This window comes from Leptopilina heterotoma, unplaced genomic scaffold (genome assembly GCF_015476425.1).
Source record: "Leptopilina heterotoma isolate Lh14 unplaced genomic scaffold, ASM1547642v1 Lhet_77, whole genome shotgun sequence".
NCBI classification, from domain to species: Eukaryota; Metazoa; Arthropoda; class Insecta; order Hymenoptera; family Figitidae; genus Leptopilina; species Leptopilina heterotoma.
Window position 1 is genome coordinate 362,393 of NW_025111177.1, and position 17,373 is coordinate 379,765.

At 21.7% G+C, this 17,373-nt stretch overlaps 1 protein-coding gene across 2 annotated transcripts; it reads left to right on the plus strand.

Annotated features, from left to right (window-relative positions):
- The first annotated feature begins 1,939 nt into the window (after window positions 1-1,939).
- On the plus strand, window positions 1,940-16,916 carry LOC122510895 (branched-chain-amino-acid aminotransferase, cytosolic). Of its 2 annotated transcripts, none has more exons than XM_043625846.1 (7): window positions 1,940-2,406; window positions 5,981-6,088; window positions 6,191-6,400; window positions 8,940-9,170; window positions 13,541-13,847; window positions 15,272-15,426; window positions 15,916-16,916. In XM_043625846.1, exons 1-7 carry the CDS (start codon window positions 2,389-2,391, stop codon window positions 16,105-16,107), a joined length of 1,221 nt encoding a protein of 406 aa, XP_043481781.1. In that variant the 5' UTR covers window positions 1,940-2,388; the 3' UTR covers window positions 16,108-16,916. The 2 variants fall into 2 exon arrangements, with proteins under 2 accessions (XP_043481781.1, XP_043481780.1); XM_043625845.1 differs by lacking the exon at window positions 1,940-2,406 and adding an exon at window positions 3,756-4,077.
- Window positions 16,917-17,373: the final 457 nt, after the last annotated feature.

Consider the following 17,373-nt stretch of genomic DNA (forward strand, 5'->3'; position numbering starts at 1 on the left):
ATCAAAAATAATTGAATTGGAAAAGAGTATGATATTTTCTTTTCAAAAATTGACAAAAATAATTGATTTAAAAAAAAAATTTCGTAAAAAAATCCAGATAATAATTGAGTTATGGAGAAATTACTGTAAAATTTTGTTAGAAATGACAAAAATTTTCAATTTTTATCAAATCAGCTTTTTAAAAAATTTTAATTAAACATTTTTTTTGTAATTAGTTGAATTTTTGAATTTTTTGAAAATATAATAGAATTTTGTATAAAATATAATTGAAAATAATTGAATTCAAATTTTTATTTTAAACAAACTTTCTTTCATTTTTTTTTTTTTTTTTGAATAATTTAATTCTCAAAGAAGCTAATCAAAATTACCGAAAATAATTGATTTAGAGGTTTTGAATTGAAATTTAAGAAAATAATTGAATATCAGAAGAGTTGTAAAAATTTTTAGAATTAAATAAAATTTCAAAAGGTTTCAAATTTATATTTTTTAAGAATTGAATTTTAAATAATTTCAATTAAAAATTACTTATTAGTAATTTTTTAGAATTTTTTATCGAATTGGAAAAATTACGAAACGAAATTTTGCAAAATTGAATTGGAAAAAATTGACTTTTAGAAGTTTTTTAAGTGAACTTTTTTTAGAATAATTAAATTTTCATAATTATTAAAAATAAACGTTTTAAAAGGGGGTTTAATAAAAAATTTTAGAAAATAATTGAATTTTAAATTAATTTTATTTTTTTAAAGTAGAAATTTCAAAAGTACCGAAATAGGAATTTTTGAAAATTTAAAAAATTATTAAACTGTCGAAAAATTGAATTTAGAAATTATAAAAAAATGCAGTTTTTGAAGAATTTCAATTAAAATTTTTTGGAAGAGAGAATTGAATAAATTCTCGAAAGCAATTAATTGAAAAATTGTTTAAAAAATTGTAAATTTCGTTCAATTTTAATAAAATCTCAATATTTTGGAGAATTTTATTAAAATTTTCGAAAAATAATCGTGTTTTTCAAGAAAAATTTTTGAAAAATAATTTTAAAAAAGTGGAAAACAATTGAACTGTAAAATAATTGAATTGAAAAATAATTAAAATAATTGAAAAATTATTGAATTAGAAAATAATTAAATTGGAAAATAATTGAACAAAAACTTTGAATTGAATGAGAAAAAATTATTGAAAAAATTGAATTGGAAAATAATTCAAATAATTAAATTGGAAAATAATTGAACAAAAACTTTGAATTGAATTGAAAAATAATTGAATTAGAAAATAATTGAAAAAATTGAATTTGAAAATAATTTAAAATGGAAAATAATTCAATTAGATAATAATTAAAGTAATTGACTTGGAAAAATTGGAAAATAATTGAACAAAAACTATGAATTGAATTGGAAAATAATTGAAAAAATTGAATTGAAAAAAATTGAAATCATTGAACAAAAATATTTTCGACATCTTTCCTACTTTTAATCTTTTAAAAGGACTTTTCTTTACCTCTTAAATTAAACCGAAAGCCTTGAAAATATTAAAATCAGCAAAAAACAAAAAATCAATTGCCAAACAAAAAAATAAAAAAAAAATCGCGAAAATAAAATATCCCAACTATACGTATATCTATTGAAAATTTCAACTAATCTTGACATATTTTCTTCTTTTTGGGGATGATATGTCAATTCTTATCGCACATAAATAATAAATTCCTTTCATTTATCGTAAATGCGTATATTTTCACACCCACTTTTATTCCTTTCGAAATCTTGTCCGATAATAAATATGTTTTATCATAAAATTATTCAAACAAAAACGTCAACGAACGGGCCACTAGATCGGACAGCAATATTATTCTCAAGGGTGGGGGGAGGTAAAGACACTCTCTCCCCCACTCTTTACCCTCTCTCTCTCTCTAATAAATGCTAATAAATAAAATATTCATTCCAAATTCATTATTTCAGAAAACGAATGCGCGCATCACTTACGGAATATTTTCTCTCTACTCCAGAGTATAAAAGACAGTTTCTTTTTCCCCTTTATTATTTTTTATTATTTATTTTATTACCTTTTACTTTTACAATTTTTTTTAAGATAATTTTATTTTATATTTATATTAAATTTCGAATATTTTATTAAAAAAAAATTTCGTTTCAATTTTTAATGAATTTTATGTAGAACTCATGCTCTTCGAAAAAATCAAAAGTGTCACTCTTCAAGGACTTTGGATATTTTGAAGGTTTTTTGTGTTCGCGATTTTATTTTCCGGGCAAAAAATAAACTAATAATTGAAAAATTATAAAAAAAAGGTGCGTGTTTCTACGAGAAATGTGCAAAAGTTTATGCCCAATTTCTGGATAAAATTGTGCCACGATTAATTTTTTTTTTTGTATTTAAAAAATGGTGCTTAGAAGAAAGGTGAGTCTTTCTATTGTCTACTAAACAATTATAGTAGAATATAGTAATTAGTAATTAATAAAATAGTAATTAGTACACTGGAAAAAAAAATCTTTGATTCAAATAAAATATTACTTGTCTATTATCAAATAAATATTTACTTGAATCGAAGAATTTTTATTTAAATCAAATAAATATTTACTTAAGTCAAGTAAATTTTATTTTCATCAAATAAATATTTACTTTAATCAAAGAATTTTTATTTAAATCAACTAAATATTTACTTAAATCAAATAAATTTTATTTAAATTAGATAAATATTTACTTAAATCAAATAAATATTTACTTAAACCAAATTAATTTGAACCAATAATTTTCAATATTTGAACATCCAGAAAAAAATATATTTGACTCAGAGCCAACTAGACTTTTAATTTGTTTCAAAGAAATTTTATTTGGTTTAAGTAAAATTTTATTTGGTTCAAATAAAATTTCACTTACACCAAATAAAATTTATTTGAAACAAATAAAAGTTTTATTTAACTCAAATAAATTGTATTTGGTTTAAATAAATTTTATTTGGCTCAAGTAAATATTTATTTGATTTAAATAATTTATTTAAGACACTGAAAAAAATTTATTTGATTCAAAAAACCGATTACTTGTCTCTAACGTCTAACCAAATAAATATTTACTTGTATCAAATAAATATTTACTTGAATCAAATAAATATTTACTTAAATGAAATAAATTTTATTAAATCCAAATAAATTTACACCAATAATTATTTGATTCAAGTAAATATTTATTTGATAATAGACAAATAGTCGTTTATTTGAATCAAATAAATTTTTTTTCAGTGTTTTCTATTATCAGAAAAATATTTACTTGAATCAATTAATTTTTATTTAAATCAATTAAATGGTATTTGCATAAAAAACAAAAATTATTAGTTTTAATAAAATTTGATTAAAATATAATTTTATTTAAATAAAATTTGATTAAAATATAATTTTATTTAAATAAAATTTGATTCAAATATTTGAATGAAATAAATTTTGATTCAAATATAATTTGATTCAAATAAATTTTGATTCAAATATAATTTGATTAAAATAAATTTTGATTCAAATATAATTTGATTGAAATAAATTTAGATTCGAATGAAAATTTTTTATTTCAATTGAAAATGATTTGATTCAATTAAAAATTATTTGACTCAACTAAATATTTATTTGCCAATAGACAACTAATCGTTTCGTTGAATAAAATAATTTATTTTTCTCCACTGTAAAATTAGAAATAGAACTTAAAAAAATTTATTCATTGTTTAGAAATTAAAATACCCGTCATCAGGTGATATTGTTTTTTTTTTTTTAAATACTCCCTGCCTCTGATTGGTCGAAGTGCACGTGTATAAACCTAACTGAACCTAACCTCACCTGACCCCCGGAGGCTATTCTCAGCTGATCAGTGTTTCTGATTTTTCCTTAGAAATATATGCACGATTAATATATGCACGTTACCTAATTAAATTCTGGCTTATTTAAATTGACCATGAGCAAAAGTGTTTTACTTCTTTTTTTCTTCTTCATTTTACTCGCATATTCTTAGTTAACAATAATGATGATATTAACCTATTTGACCCGGAAATTCAAATCAAAAAATTTATACCCACATTCATGGAATTTGGTGAGTTGAAAAAATTTTAGGATTTGTGTGATTTTTTGTAAAATTCTGACAGTAAAAATGTTACATTTTTCATTTATTTTCAAGCTACAGTTAATATATTGATTTTCACTAACATATAATATGCAAATTATTATTTTAAACAATAGACAATTTAAATAACAAATGCAGTGAAAATGTTTACATATCTCTTTTCTTTTGTTATTTCTAAAATGGGATTTATTAAAAAAATTTATGTTTATTTCTTAATAATATTTAATATTTTATTCAATAATATTTAATAATTTAATAATAATAATAATTTAATCCACTATTTAATAATTAAGTAATATTTAGTTAAATTCATATGTTTGATAAATAAAAATATAAATAAATTCTTAGAATTTATTTAAAATTTTATTGAAATGAATAAAGTAAAAGAATTTTTCAATTCCTTTGAAGAAATTTATAAAAAATCTTTGAAAATAATTGAATTCCTACGAAGAATTTTATTGTTTATGAAAATAATTCAATTCTTAAGGAAGAATTTTGTTAAAATTTTGAAATTGAATTTTATTTAAAAATGTTTAAAAATAATCAAAGTCATTAGAGAAAATTTTTAATTGAATCGAAAATAATTGAATTCATACGAAGAATTTTATTGTTTATGAAAATAATTCAATTCTTAGGAAGAATTTTGTTAAAATTTTGAAATTGAAATTGAATTTTATTTAAAAATGTTTAAAATTAATTAAAGTCGCAAGAGAAATTTTTTTAAATTGAATCGAAAATAATTGAATTTCTATACGAAGAATTTTATTAGTTATGAAAATAATTCAATTCTTAGGAAGAATTTTGTTAAAATTTTGAAATTGAATTTTAATTAAAAATGTTTAAAAATAAAAGTCGTTAGAGAAAATTTTTTAAATTGAATCGAAAATAATTGAATTCCTAAACGAAGAATTTTATTGTAAAAATAATTCAATTCTTGGGAAGAATTTGTTAAAATTTTGAAAAATTGAAAATAATTGAATTTTTTCAAAGAATTTTATCAAAATTTCCAAAAATAATTGAATTTCTAGACCGAATAAAAAATTTAATCCGAATAAAATTTTAAGCAATGAATTAAATACTTTCTGAGACAAATTTATTTTCATTCAACTCAAATAAAAATTGGTTTCAAATAAAATTTTTCTCCTTGTTAACAATTAATAATTTTTGACATTTATGTCATATTTATTTTTTCTCTCATTCCTTTGACGTATGTACAATTGTTAATATCAGCAGTTAAACTTTTTTCCCCGGGTTATCTAAACATTTCGGATAAAATTTTCTTATAATTGGACTTTAAAACTTATAATTACAATATAAATAAGCAATAATTGCTGAATTATTGCTAATTCATTGCAAGGAGTTGAAAATTAAATTTTACCTTCACAATTTACTTTTTTCTTGTCTAAATTTTATAAATTATAATCTTAACGTAATTCGTAATTTCAATTACAGATAAATTTAATTTTCGCATAACTCATCTCAAATTTCGTCATTTGGATAATTATTAATGCCTCAAGTTTTGTGATTATTTTTTTTATCACCAATCCTCAACTTTAAATGACTTGTAAATTAATCACCCGGATAAGAAAAATTTTAATTTATTCGTTTTAAATAAAAAATTTTATTCATAAATAAATAAATAAATAAATATTTTGAGATATTTATAATTAAAATTCTTCAAAAATTTGATTTTTTTTATTTTTCATAAATTCAAGTAGTTTGAAAGGATTTTATCAAATTTCAATTATTTTGAAAAGATTTTACCAAATAATAATTTGGAAATTTTTTAATTGATATAATTGAAAAACTTGTTTAAAAAATTATTTATACATCAGCAAATTTTTTAGAAGCCTTCTTTTATTTTCTTTAATAGATATTATCTCTTGGAGGATTGGTGAATCAAGTGAAACCAAATGTGAGGTGGAGTTCATCGTTAAAAATTCAAGACAAGGAAGCGATTCAACCAGATCGGTCCTTTAAGGTATTTTTACACTTTTTTGAAAAAGAAAAAGAAATTTACAAAAAAAATTTTGAGAAATTTGAATCGAACGTTTTTTACTTGAATTTTGAAAATTTTTTACAGTATACAGATCTGTCGATTCGACTCTCAACTCCCGATCAACTTCAACCCAAGCCCAATGTTCGTGAACTTCAATTTGGAAAATTCTTCACGGATCACATGCTTAAAATATTTTACTACGAGGCTTTGGGAGGATGGCAAATGCCAGAAATAACGCCCTTGGAGAATTTAGTATTGCATCCTGCAGCCAAAGTTCTACATTATGCTCTCGAGGTGATTTTTAATTTCAACTTTTTTCCTAACGGTCAAATTAAAAAAAAAAAAAAATTGCAAAAGAATAACTAATAAAAAACTTAAGAAACTAAAAAAAAACTAAAAAGAACTAAAAGAAGACTAAAAAACTAAAAAGCGATAATAAAACGACAACAAAAAATAAATATAGAAATAAAATTTAAATATAATAAATTTAAATTTACTATTTATTTAAATAAGTAGTGTATTTTTGAGATAACCCAATTTTTTTTAATGATAAATAATCGTACCACTAAAAAAATTATTCTTTAAATATTTATAAAGTGGAAATATTATCGATGAATTGTTTTTACAAACAAGAAACTTATCTAATAATTCAAATACGATTTTTAATTTGAATAAAGAAAGGAAAAAAATGGCACATTACTCTCGCGTCAAATTTAATGAGATCAAATTCGATATTAGATATAAATTAAAATCATTAAAATTAAATCCACAAGTTTTGAAAACGTTCAATGTTTCCAAAAGTATGGAAATTATTTCTCTTTCCGCATTTTTTGCATTGATAAAACCATAAAAATTTTACACTGAAAAAAAATTGATTTGTTTCAAAGAAATTCAATTATTTAAAAAATTTAATTAAAATTCTTTGCAAGAATTCAATTATTTTCAAGAATTTTAATAAATTTCTTATTAAAATTCAATTATTTTCAAATATTAATAAAAATATTTGTAATAATTCAATTATTTTCAAAAGTAATAAAATTCTTACAAAAAATTCAATTATTTTCCAAATTTCTGAAAAAAAAAATTCTCTAAATTTCAATTATTTTTAAAAATAGAAAAAAATCCTTCACCGAAATTCAATTATTAAAAAACTTTTTAATAAAATTCTCCTTAAGAATTCAATTATTTTCATAAGTATTAAAATTCTTCTCTGAGATTAAATTATTTCCATATAAATATTAAAATTCTTTTTAGAAATACAATTACATATTAAGTATTTTAAAAAATACTTAATTTTCTTCTCAGGAATTCAATTATTTTACAAAATTGTTTTTAAAAAATCTTTTTAGGATTTTAATTAGCTTTAAAAATAGCAAAATTCCTCGATGAAATTCAATTATTCAAAAAAATTATTTTCATAAATTTTAAAATTCTTCTCAAAGATTCAATTATTTTCAAAAATAATAAAATTTTATTTAGAAATTCAATTATTTAAAAAATTTTAATAAAATTCTTCCAACAAATTCAATTATTTTCGAAATTTTCGAAAAAAATTCTTTTTAAAATTTCAATTATTAAAAATTTTTTTAATAAAATTGTCCTAAAGATTTCAATTATTTTCATAAATATAAAATTTCTTCTCAGAGATTCAAATATTTCCGTAAATAATAAAATTCTTTTTAAGAATTCAATTATTTAAAAAATTGTATTAAAATTCTTCGCAGGAATTTAAGTATTTTGAAAAATATTAAAATTCTTCTGAGGAATTCAATTTTAAAAAAAAATTTTTTTTTTAAAATTCTTCTCAAGATTTTAATTATCTTTAAAACAGCAAAATTCTTCAATGAAATTCAATTATTCCAAAAGATCTTTATAAAATGCTCCTCAAGAATTCAATTATTTTAAAAAATGTTTAAAGAAAAATTCTCGAGATTTCAATTATCTTTAAAAATTGCAAAATTCTTCGACTAAATTCAATTATTAAAAAAAAATTTAATAATTTTTCCTCAAGAATTCAATTATTTACATAAATATTAAATTTCTTCTCATGTATTCAATTATTTCCACTAATAATAAAATACTTATTAGAAATTCGATTATTTAAAAATTTTTTAATAAAATTCTTCGCAAGAATTCAAGTATTTTTGAAAAATATTAAAATTCTTCTCAGGAATTCAGTTATTTTCATAAACAATTAAATTCTTTTTAGAAATTCAATTATTTAAATCCAAAAATTACATTTTTTATAATTATTCTAACTATCCGTGTTTTTTTAAAGTTATAATATTTTCAAAAAATTATAATAAACAATTTTCATTGAAAAATTCTGGGAAAATTCAAAATATAATAAAGAAGTTTTTCAAATTAATTTTTTTAAATTATTTAAAATTAATTTTTGAAATATATAATAGTTTTTCAATTATATTGTACAATTAAAAATGTCATGTCAAAGCAATGGAAATTTGGTAAAATCTTTAAAAAGTAATTGAAATTTGATAAAAACTTTTTAAAATAATTGAATTTTTTGAAAAATGAAAATAAAAATAATCAAAATTTTTGAAGAACTTTAATTATAAATATGAACATGATTTCTTGAAAATTTTAATAAGTCTAAAAAAGTAAATTTTTAAAAAAATTTTAATTTACTTTCGTCGAAGATAATTGTTATGAATGCAATAAATGTAAATGTAAATAAATGTAGTAAATAAAATAAATGAAAAAAATATGATAAATATAATAAATAAAAAAAGAAAAAATGAATAAAGTAAATAAAGTAAATAAAATTAATATAATTAATTAATGAAATTACTGAAAATAAAAATTGCCACTGCAGTTATTCGAGGGACTAAAAGCCTACAGAGGAGTGGACGGAAAAATTCGTCTCTTCCGACCTGAGATGAATGCGGATAGAATGAATACATCAGCATTAAGATCGGGACTTCCAACATTCAATGGTCCCGAACTAATTAAATGTATAAGTCGACTGATTAGTATAGATCAAGAATGGGTGCCACATTCGGAAGCGTCTAGTCTCTACGTAAGGCCAACTCTCGTGGGAATTGACGTAAGTTTTCCAATTAATTTATAATACATTCGTTTGCTAATTATAACGCAATAACGACAAAACAATCTGAATGCTATGTCATGGAACTATTTTTCATTACATTGCATTACATCCAAAAACTTGAGCATATTTTAAAGTCAAGTTCGTTAGACCCTGACCCGTTATTTGTTTTGCATTAATTTTCATGTAATGGCTGATTCGAGGGGCGCATTATGTCACACCAACATTATATGGGCAATGCATTTATTTATTTATTTTTTATTTTTTTGCCAGGATAAATTTTTTTCTGTCATTTGTGATAAGGAGAAAAAGTAATGGTGTGATGTTTCGCTCCATTTAAAGATATATAGTTTCTTGTATTTAGTAAGACTTTTATCGCAGTTTTATGTGTCCAAAAATAATAATCATTGATTAGATATAATTTAGTTTTAGAGAAAAAAATTTAATCATGTTTTTAAAATCATCAACACTTGCAAAATTAGGCCTAGGACTGAATTGTGAAATAATAAATAGTATCAAAAGTGTTATGAAATGTTCGTAGTTGCTCACACTCGAAAATCAATTTTAAAAAGTAGTCTGTCGAAAAATTAAATTTGCCAACTAAAAAACTCGTATTAGGCGATTCAGAAAAATCACCAAAATTTCATTCCGTATTTCATTTCCCAGACTTTTTCCTAATATTCATAAAAAAACATTAAAAAAATTTTTTTATTATATATTAATAATTTCAATTCTTAACTTTTCAAAATTCAATTATTTTCTAAATATCGAATTTTAAAAATCTTCAAAAATATTTAAAAACAATTTTTAGAAGGAAAAAATAAAATTCTTTAAAATATAAAATTTATTTGAATTAAATTCGACAAAATTTTCAAAATAATTGGAAATATAATTTAATCTTTTTAAACTATTTACTGAAATTTAATTATCTTGGAAAAATTTTAATCACAATTTTTTTCTTTTGACATTTAATTATTTATAAAATTCATAATATAACGTTTCTAATATACTCAATTATTATGAAAAATTTTTACTTAAATTCAATTTCCAATAAATTCTTACTGTTAATTAATTAATTAATTAATTAATTAATTAATTAATTCAATTACCTGAATGCAAAAATAAATTATTTATTTAATAATTCAATATTTTTATAAATTCATAATAGTAAGAAATTGAAAAAAAATTTTATAAATAATTTTATTCAATTTTTTTTAAATAATTGAATTGCTTCGATGAAATTTAATAAAATTTTTAAGAATAATTTCATTTTTCGAGAAATTTATTTAAAAATGTTTTAAAAATAATTGAAATTGAATTGCAGAGTAGAGTTTTATTATTTATAAAAATAATTTAATTCCTGTGACGAATTTTATTCCAATTTTTAGAAAATAATTGAAGTTTTGAGAATTTTATTAAAAATTTTCTTAAGTAATTGAAGTCTAGTGAAAAATTGTATTATTTGCGAAAATAATTGAAATCTTGCGAAGAATTTTATAGAAAATTATAAAAATAATTAAATTTCTGTAAAGAATTTTATGAATTAACAATAATTGAATTCTTATAAAGAATTACAATAAATTTTTCGAAAATAATTGAAATGTTTAGAAAAATTTGATTATTTTGTTATTTCTGAAAAGAATGAATTTTACAAAGAGTTTTATTAAAATTTAAAAAAAAATTGTATTGCAGGAAATTTAATAAATTATATAAATAATTGAATTCTTGCGAAAGATTTTATAATTTTTTTTTTTTTTTAATAATTATATTTCTACGAATTTTATTAAAACTTTTAAAAAATAATTGAATTTCTGAGAAGAATCTTATGAAAATTGTACGAGAATTAAAACAATTGAATTCTCACGAAAGAAATTTAATATTTAGAAAAATAATTGAATTTTTTGAAAAATTTTACAAAAATCTTTAATAATAATTAAATTTTTTAGAGAAATTTTATTAAAAATAATTCAATTTCTTTGAAAATTTTACCATTTTTTTCGAGGCATTTATTTAAAATTGTATTAAAAAAAATTGAAATCTTGCAAAGTTTTATTATTTATAAAAATAATTCAATTTTTGCTACGAAAATTATTGAAATTTTAAAAAATCATTGAATTTTTACGAAGAATTTTTTTATTTATGAAAATAATTGAATTCTTGAAACGAATTTTAATGAAATTTTAAAAAATAATTGAATTCCTACAAAAAATTGTTTTATTTACGAAAATAATTGAATTCTTGAAACGAATTTCAATGACATTTTAAAAAATAATTGAATTTCTGACTATTATCTTATTATTTATAAAAAGAATTGAATTCTTGTAACAAATATTGTTGAAATTTTAAAAAATAATTGAATTTCTGACTGTAATTTTATTATTTATGAAAATAATTGAATTATTACGGAGAATTTTATTACAATTTTTCTAAATAATTGAATTCCTGTATAAATTTTATTAGTTATGAAAATAATAATTGAATAGTAGATAATGTGAAGTTTTGTTTATTTTAATAAGAAATTAAAAATTTTATCAACCGAACTGACATCTAGCGGTGACCTTGGCGTTCTCAGGTGGAGAATTACGTCTCCATGTTGAATCTCAATTTCATTGTAATTTTACAATTATTTTAAAATTCTACAATTTTTTAAATTGCTATTTTTATAGTTTAATTCTTTTTGGGTCTTAGAATTTATTTGCTCCCTAATAAATTGACATTTAAAATTTCGGTTAAAATAATTGAAAACCATTCGTGATTTTTTTTAACGAAGAAGAATAGCTACACTTTTATTAAGAAATTTTCAAGAATAATTTTTTAGTCTTGAATTATTGAAAGAAAAAGTAACTACAGAAATGTGGAAATATTTGGAGACAACAAATTACTAAATACTACTCGAATGCATTTTGTTTGTCCATATCCTGCACGTGTGAGTGACAATAACCTTTGGCAGTAGACTATTTTTCTAAACTTTCTATAAACAATACTATTTATAACAAATAGCCGTTGAATACAAAGAAGAAGAAGAAGAACAAGAAGAAGAAGAATAAAAGCATTATCAATTCGCATTTTTCACCCGAGCCATTGGTTTATCTACGAGTTATCAGAATGGAATTAATGCAAATCGAACATGCCACTAACAAACAATTTAGTCTTTGTTCGCTCATATACAATTTCATGCTCCCTATTCAAAAAAGAAAAAAAAAGTCCTTTAACCATCAACAAATTGTTTTAAATCACTCATGTTGCAATAAATTTTAAACATTTTATCCAAACCTTTTAATAATTTTCGCAAATATAATGAAAAACGTTTTCTAATTGATGAAATTTCTATACATTTATTTATTACAACTTTGCTTATCGCTGTTTATCAAAGCGCGAATATTCAAGAACAATTTACTTTATACCGCGCGATAAACTACATTTCGAAATATCACCATTTTTTTTATCCTTTCTTTTCTCTTGTAATGATTTTAAATGTCGAAATTTAGATAATATAATATTTTCCAGATAATGTGTTGAAGAAAATACAAAAAAAGTAAAGTCCCTAAAATAAAAGAAAAACTGGAAATTCTATTTTTTACTATACTAATTAAAATTTCTAATTAAAAATTCTGTACTAAATAAGATAAAATAAATGGAGTATTGTAGTAATATATAAAGTTCGTAGACTAAATTCTCGTCCTAGGAAATAAAGAATAATCTAACAATATTATTATAATCTCTAGATACAATAATAATTTACTGGACAAGTATACAAAGTTCAGTGATTATCACTTTTTAATTAAACATGGGTCAACTGGGAGTTAAAATTTCATCCGTATTTCGCACATAAACGGCATAATCTCATAATTTTATTGTCAAATTTTGATATATATATGTGAGGCTTAACGAGTAAACCTAAGAACTTTCCAAATCTGAATTAGTAGAAAGTCATTAATGAAAATCATTTTATCAAATGAAGAAAGTCTTCCACTAAATGATTCAGGGCTGGTTTAACTAATACCAATTAAAATTTAATCAAAAATTATTGATTAACTTTTAATTTAGGTTGGTGGAATTAGCCCTTAGGACCAGTTTCACCAACTCTAATTAAAAGTTAATCAATAATTTTTGATTAAATTTTAATCAGTGTTAGTGAATCATTCAAGCCAGTTTAACGGCTTATGATTGGTTGATCAAGAATTTAATCATTAATTGAGATTCAATCAGAGTTGTTGAATCTGGCCCTAAATAATTTGGGGCTTTAATCACTGATTACATTTTAATGGGGCTTGGTGGAATTAGTACAATTTTATGCTAGCATTTAATAAAGTTTTAGTAAAATTATAAGTAGAATTTTTTTAAGTTTAACAATTTGTTTTCAATTGCAGCCCACTTTGGGAGTTGCAGCTTCGGATTCAGCGCTTCTTTACGTAATTCTCAGTCCAGTTGGGGCTTATTTTAAACCAAATTCAACAGGAGGAATTTCATTACTAGCGGATCCGAGGTATACAAGGGCTTGGCCCGGAGGCTGTGGGGATAGAAAAATGGGAAGCAATTATGCGCCCACGATTCAAATTCAACGAGAAGCTGTGGAAAAGGGTTTACAACAAGTCCTGTGGCTCTATGGAGACGATCATCAAATCACCGAAGTGGGAACGATGAATATTTTCATGGTTTATGTCAATGACGATGGAGGTAGGGATTTCATTTTTTATCTTTTGGTAAACTAATTTTTTAGTTTTGCTTTTAATTAATAAACTATCAAGTAATATTAATAGTCAATAAATCTCTAGAATTGAAATTTAAAAAAGTAACTACACTATATAATTTTGAGCTTTCTAGAGCTATTTTAGCGCCCCAATAGAAAATTTTGAGCTCTTTAAATATATATATACAAAAATTTAATTTTTTTCTGGAGGTGCCCACTTACGTCAAAATATATTCTTTTCAATTCTATTATTATTTATAATAACAACCTAGGTTGTTGCTGAATAACATCCTAAAGGATAACAAAATTTTTTTTCCTTCTGAGAGTTAAAATTTTTAATTATTACAACGCCCAGTAGGATTTGCCCATCCTACTGCAAATAAAGACATTACAAAAAGTTATTAATTTTAATTTCTAGTAAAGATAAAAAGTTGGTTAAGGTATTATTTAAAAGCTAATATTTCCTACTCTCATGATATCAGAATCAAAAATTAAAAAACATGTTCTTCATTGTTTAAATGCAATTAGCAAAAAACAAAATTTTAAATTTTTTTGATAAATTTTGAACAAATGCAGTTTTTAACAAGTCATCTTAAAAATTATCGTATACAATAATTTTAAAGAAAAGTATTTGAAAGGTGACAAAATAAGCTTTCAATTGCAATGCATGAAGTTTGTGTGGGATGACTTATTGTTAATATTATATTAGCTTTCAAATGATATCTTAAGCAACTTTTTATTTTTGCTAGAAATTAAGATAAATAACTTATTTTTATAATGTCTTTATTTGAAGTAGGGTGGGCAAATCCTACTGGGCGGCACTGTACATAAAAAAAGCACGCGACAATTTTTGTTATTTCGATACGAGCATCAAGTCAACACTGATTAAAATTTGTTTTGGAAGAAGACCATCTGTATTAAATTGAGAAGTCAATGTCATAGGTAAACAGTACCTATAAAAAAGAACCTTCAAAGTTCTGTTATGAATTTAATCTCCTAAGAAGAGGTAAATACGTTCTTTGGAGAAAACATATCTTTTTTATTGATGTTTTTTTTAATAAAATTTGGTTCACGATCAAGTATATAATGGTATTTTTCTAATCGAAGTCTAATTCTAAACATTGACTTTATAAAAAATTTTAATTGTCTGCTGGCTTGACAGATCTCAATATTTGGAAGAAAAATCGAAAAAGTCGTAATTTTTTAAAATAAGTAAAGAAATATCACATTTTCTGAAAATAGTCGAAAAAGTCATAATATCCAAGGCCTGTACTTTTAATTTATTTAGAATGCGATTTACTAAATAAAAAAATAATTCAAAAAATTGAGTTAAAAATAGTTATTAATTTTTTACGTATATTATTTACATTTTTGGAGATTTTTAAATAAATGGATAATTAATTTTTTCCAGAGAAAGAATTAGTGACACCGCCATTGAACGGATTGATTTTACCAGGAATTACGAGAAATTCAATTTTAGCACTTTCGAGAGAATGGAATCAATTCAAAGTTACCGAGAGGAAAATTACAATGGGAGAAATATGTCGATTACTCTCAGAAAATAGAGTAAGCAAATAATATTTTCAGTCGAAAAATAAAGTAATAAGGAAAAATCGTATTTAAATAAAATTTACCGCAACTGATAAATTGCTAATCATGATCGAGCATATCATTATAATTACAAAATTATGATTAATAATTGAAAAAATACAGATTTTATTTTTTAAAAAAATTTGATAAGATTTTATTGTTTTTATATTTGTTTATATTAAGAAAAAAACTTGAGTTTAATACTAATTCGTAATTAATAGCAGTTTAATTAATTAATCCTGATTATTAATTAGTAACAGTTTAATTAATTAATCCTGATTATTAATTAGTAGAACTTCAATTAATTAATCCTGATTATTAATTAGTAGAAGTTTAATTAACTAATCCTGATTATTAATTAGCAGCAGTTTAATTAATTTAATGTTTACTTTAATATTTAATTAATTAATCCTAATCATTAATTAGTAGCAACTTAATTAATTTAATATTTAAATTTAATTTCAGTTGCTGGAAATGTTCGGAGCAGGCACAGCGTGCGTTGTCAGTCCAATATCATTAATAAATTATCTGGACCAAAATCTCCACATTCCCACCACAGAGCAAACGTCGGCTCTCTACAAAATCTTTTTGAAACACATGTCAGACATTCAATATGGCTACATTCCCTGCCATCCTTGGGCCTATCCTGTTGATTAAGATTCATTAACAAGGAGAAAAAAACTAAATGAATCTAAAACTGGAAAAGTTAAAGAGAAATATTTTTCCGAATTTCGAAGATAGACTGGAAATCTAGTCTTTGAAGATCAAAAGGAAGTTCAAAACTTGTGCGAAAATTGTGCGACTGTTTCTTTGAAACAGTTTATTTTCTTAAAAAAGAAAAAAATTTTATCCAACATCGTTGATTCCTATTTTTTTCTGTTGAGATTTTCGACTGATTCATTTTTTTGATAATCTCATTCTTTTAATACGGACTGAAATTTTTATCTCTACAATTTTTCAATTTTCTGTCCGAGGAAACGAAAGTGAATTTTAATATTTATTTTCAACACAGCGGATTTTTTTCTAGATATTATAACGAAATAAATTACTAGTTAGATTTTTTAATGACGAAATAAGAACTTATCGACTAAATTTTTGACCAGTTGACAAATTGTAAACAAAAATATTTCTAAAAAAAATCTGCAATAAGCGATCAACTATCATCGAATAGTGTATTTAATTAAAAAAAATTGTCTTCAATAGAAAAATATTTTTTGAAAAAATATTTTAAGAAAAAAAAGCGATATGTTTCTTGCAGAATTTGTAAATACTGTTAATAAGTTATTGCCTCTGTATATAAGTTATAGACTGTTCATTTTTTTTTTTACAAAAGTTGCGAACATAATAGTTCAAAAGTGTTTGAAATAATTATGCTGTCAACTTGCTGTGATTTTTAACTTGCAAAATTGTTCGTGTACATAAGATTTGTTTTACGATATAAATAAATTAAATTTGGTTTAATATTATTCCGGAAGTTTTTTTTGTCTTCCACTTTTAACTTTTACTCTCCTTTTCATATCCATTTTAACTTTTTTTTGTCAACCATAATTTTGGACTCTTTTGGGCTATTTTAGGGCACCGTTAAGAAATTTTGAGCTCTTTAACAAAAATTTAATTTTTTTGTGGATCACTACGAGTCGAAAACTCGAAATAATCGTTTTCTTTATATTTTATAACAATATTTTTAAAGTTGATTAATTTCAAAAAAGTTTGAATTTGAAATTTTTGAAAATCTTATTTCCTATGGAAAAATAATAATAATTAAATATTAAAAATATTTAAAAAAGAAATTATTGTTTTCGAATAATTTTACAATTAAAAATATTCGTAAATAAATTTAACGGAACATTTTTTTCAATAACATTTTTTCTTTCTTTTCTAAAAATTAAAATATTTTCAGTTTCATTTTTAATTAAACTTTCT

Bases quoted from the DNA above. Each gene is read 5' to 3' on its own strand.
- LOC122510895 (XM_043625845.1), top strand. From the start codon at position 4,009: ATGATGATATTAACCTATTTGACCCGGAAATTCAAATCAAAAAATTTA. The intron at 9,171-13,540 runs GTAAGTTTTCCA...TTTCAATTGCAG, and splicing joins CAACTCTCGTGGGAATTGAC to CCCACTTTGGGAGTTGCAGC. The intron at 15,427-15,915 runs GTAAGCAAATAA...ATTTAATTTCAG, and splicing joins GATTACTCTCAGAAAATAGA to TTGCTGGAAATGTTCGGAGC.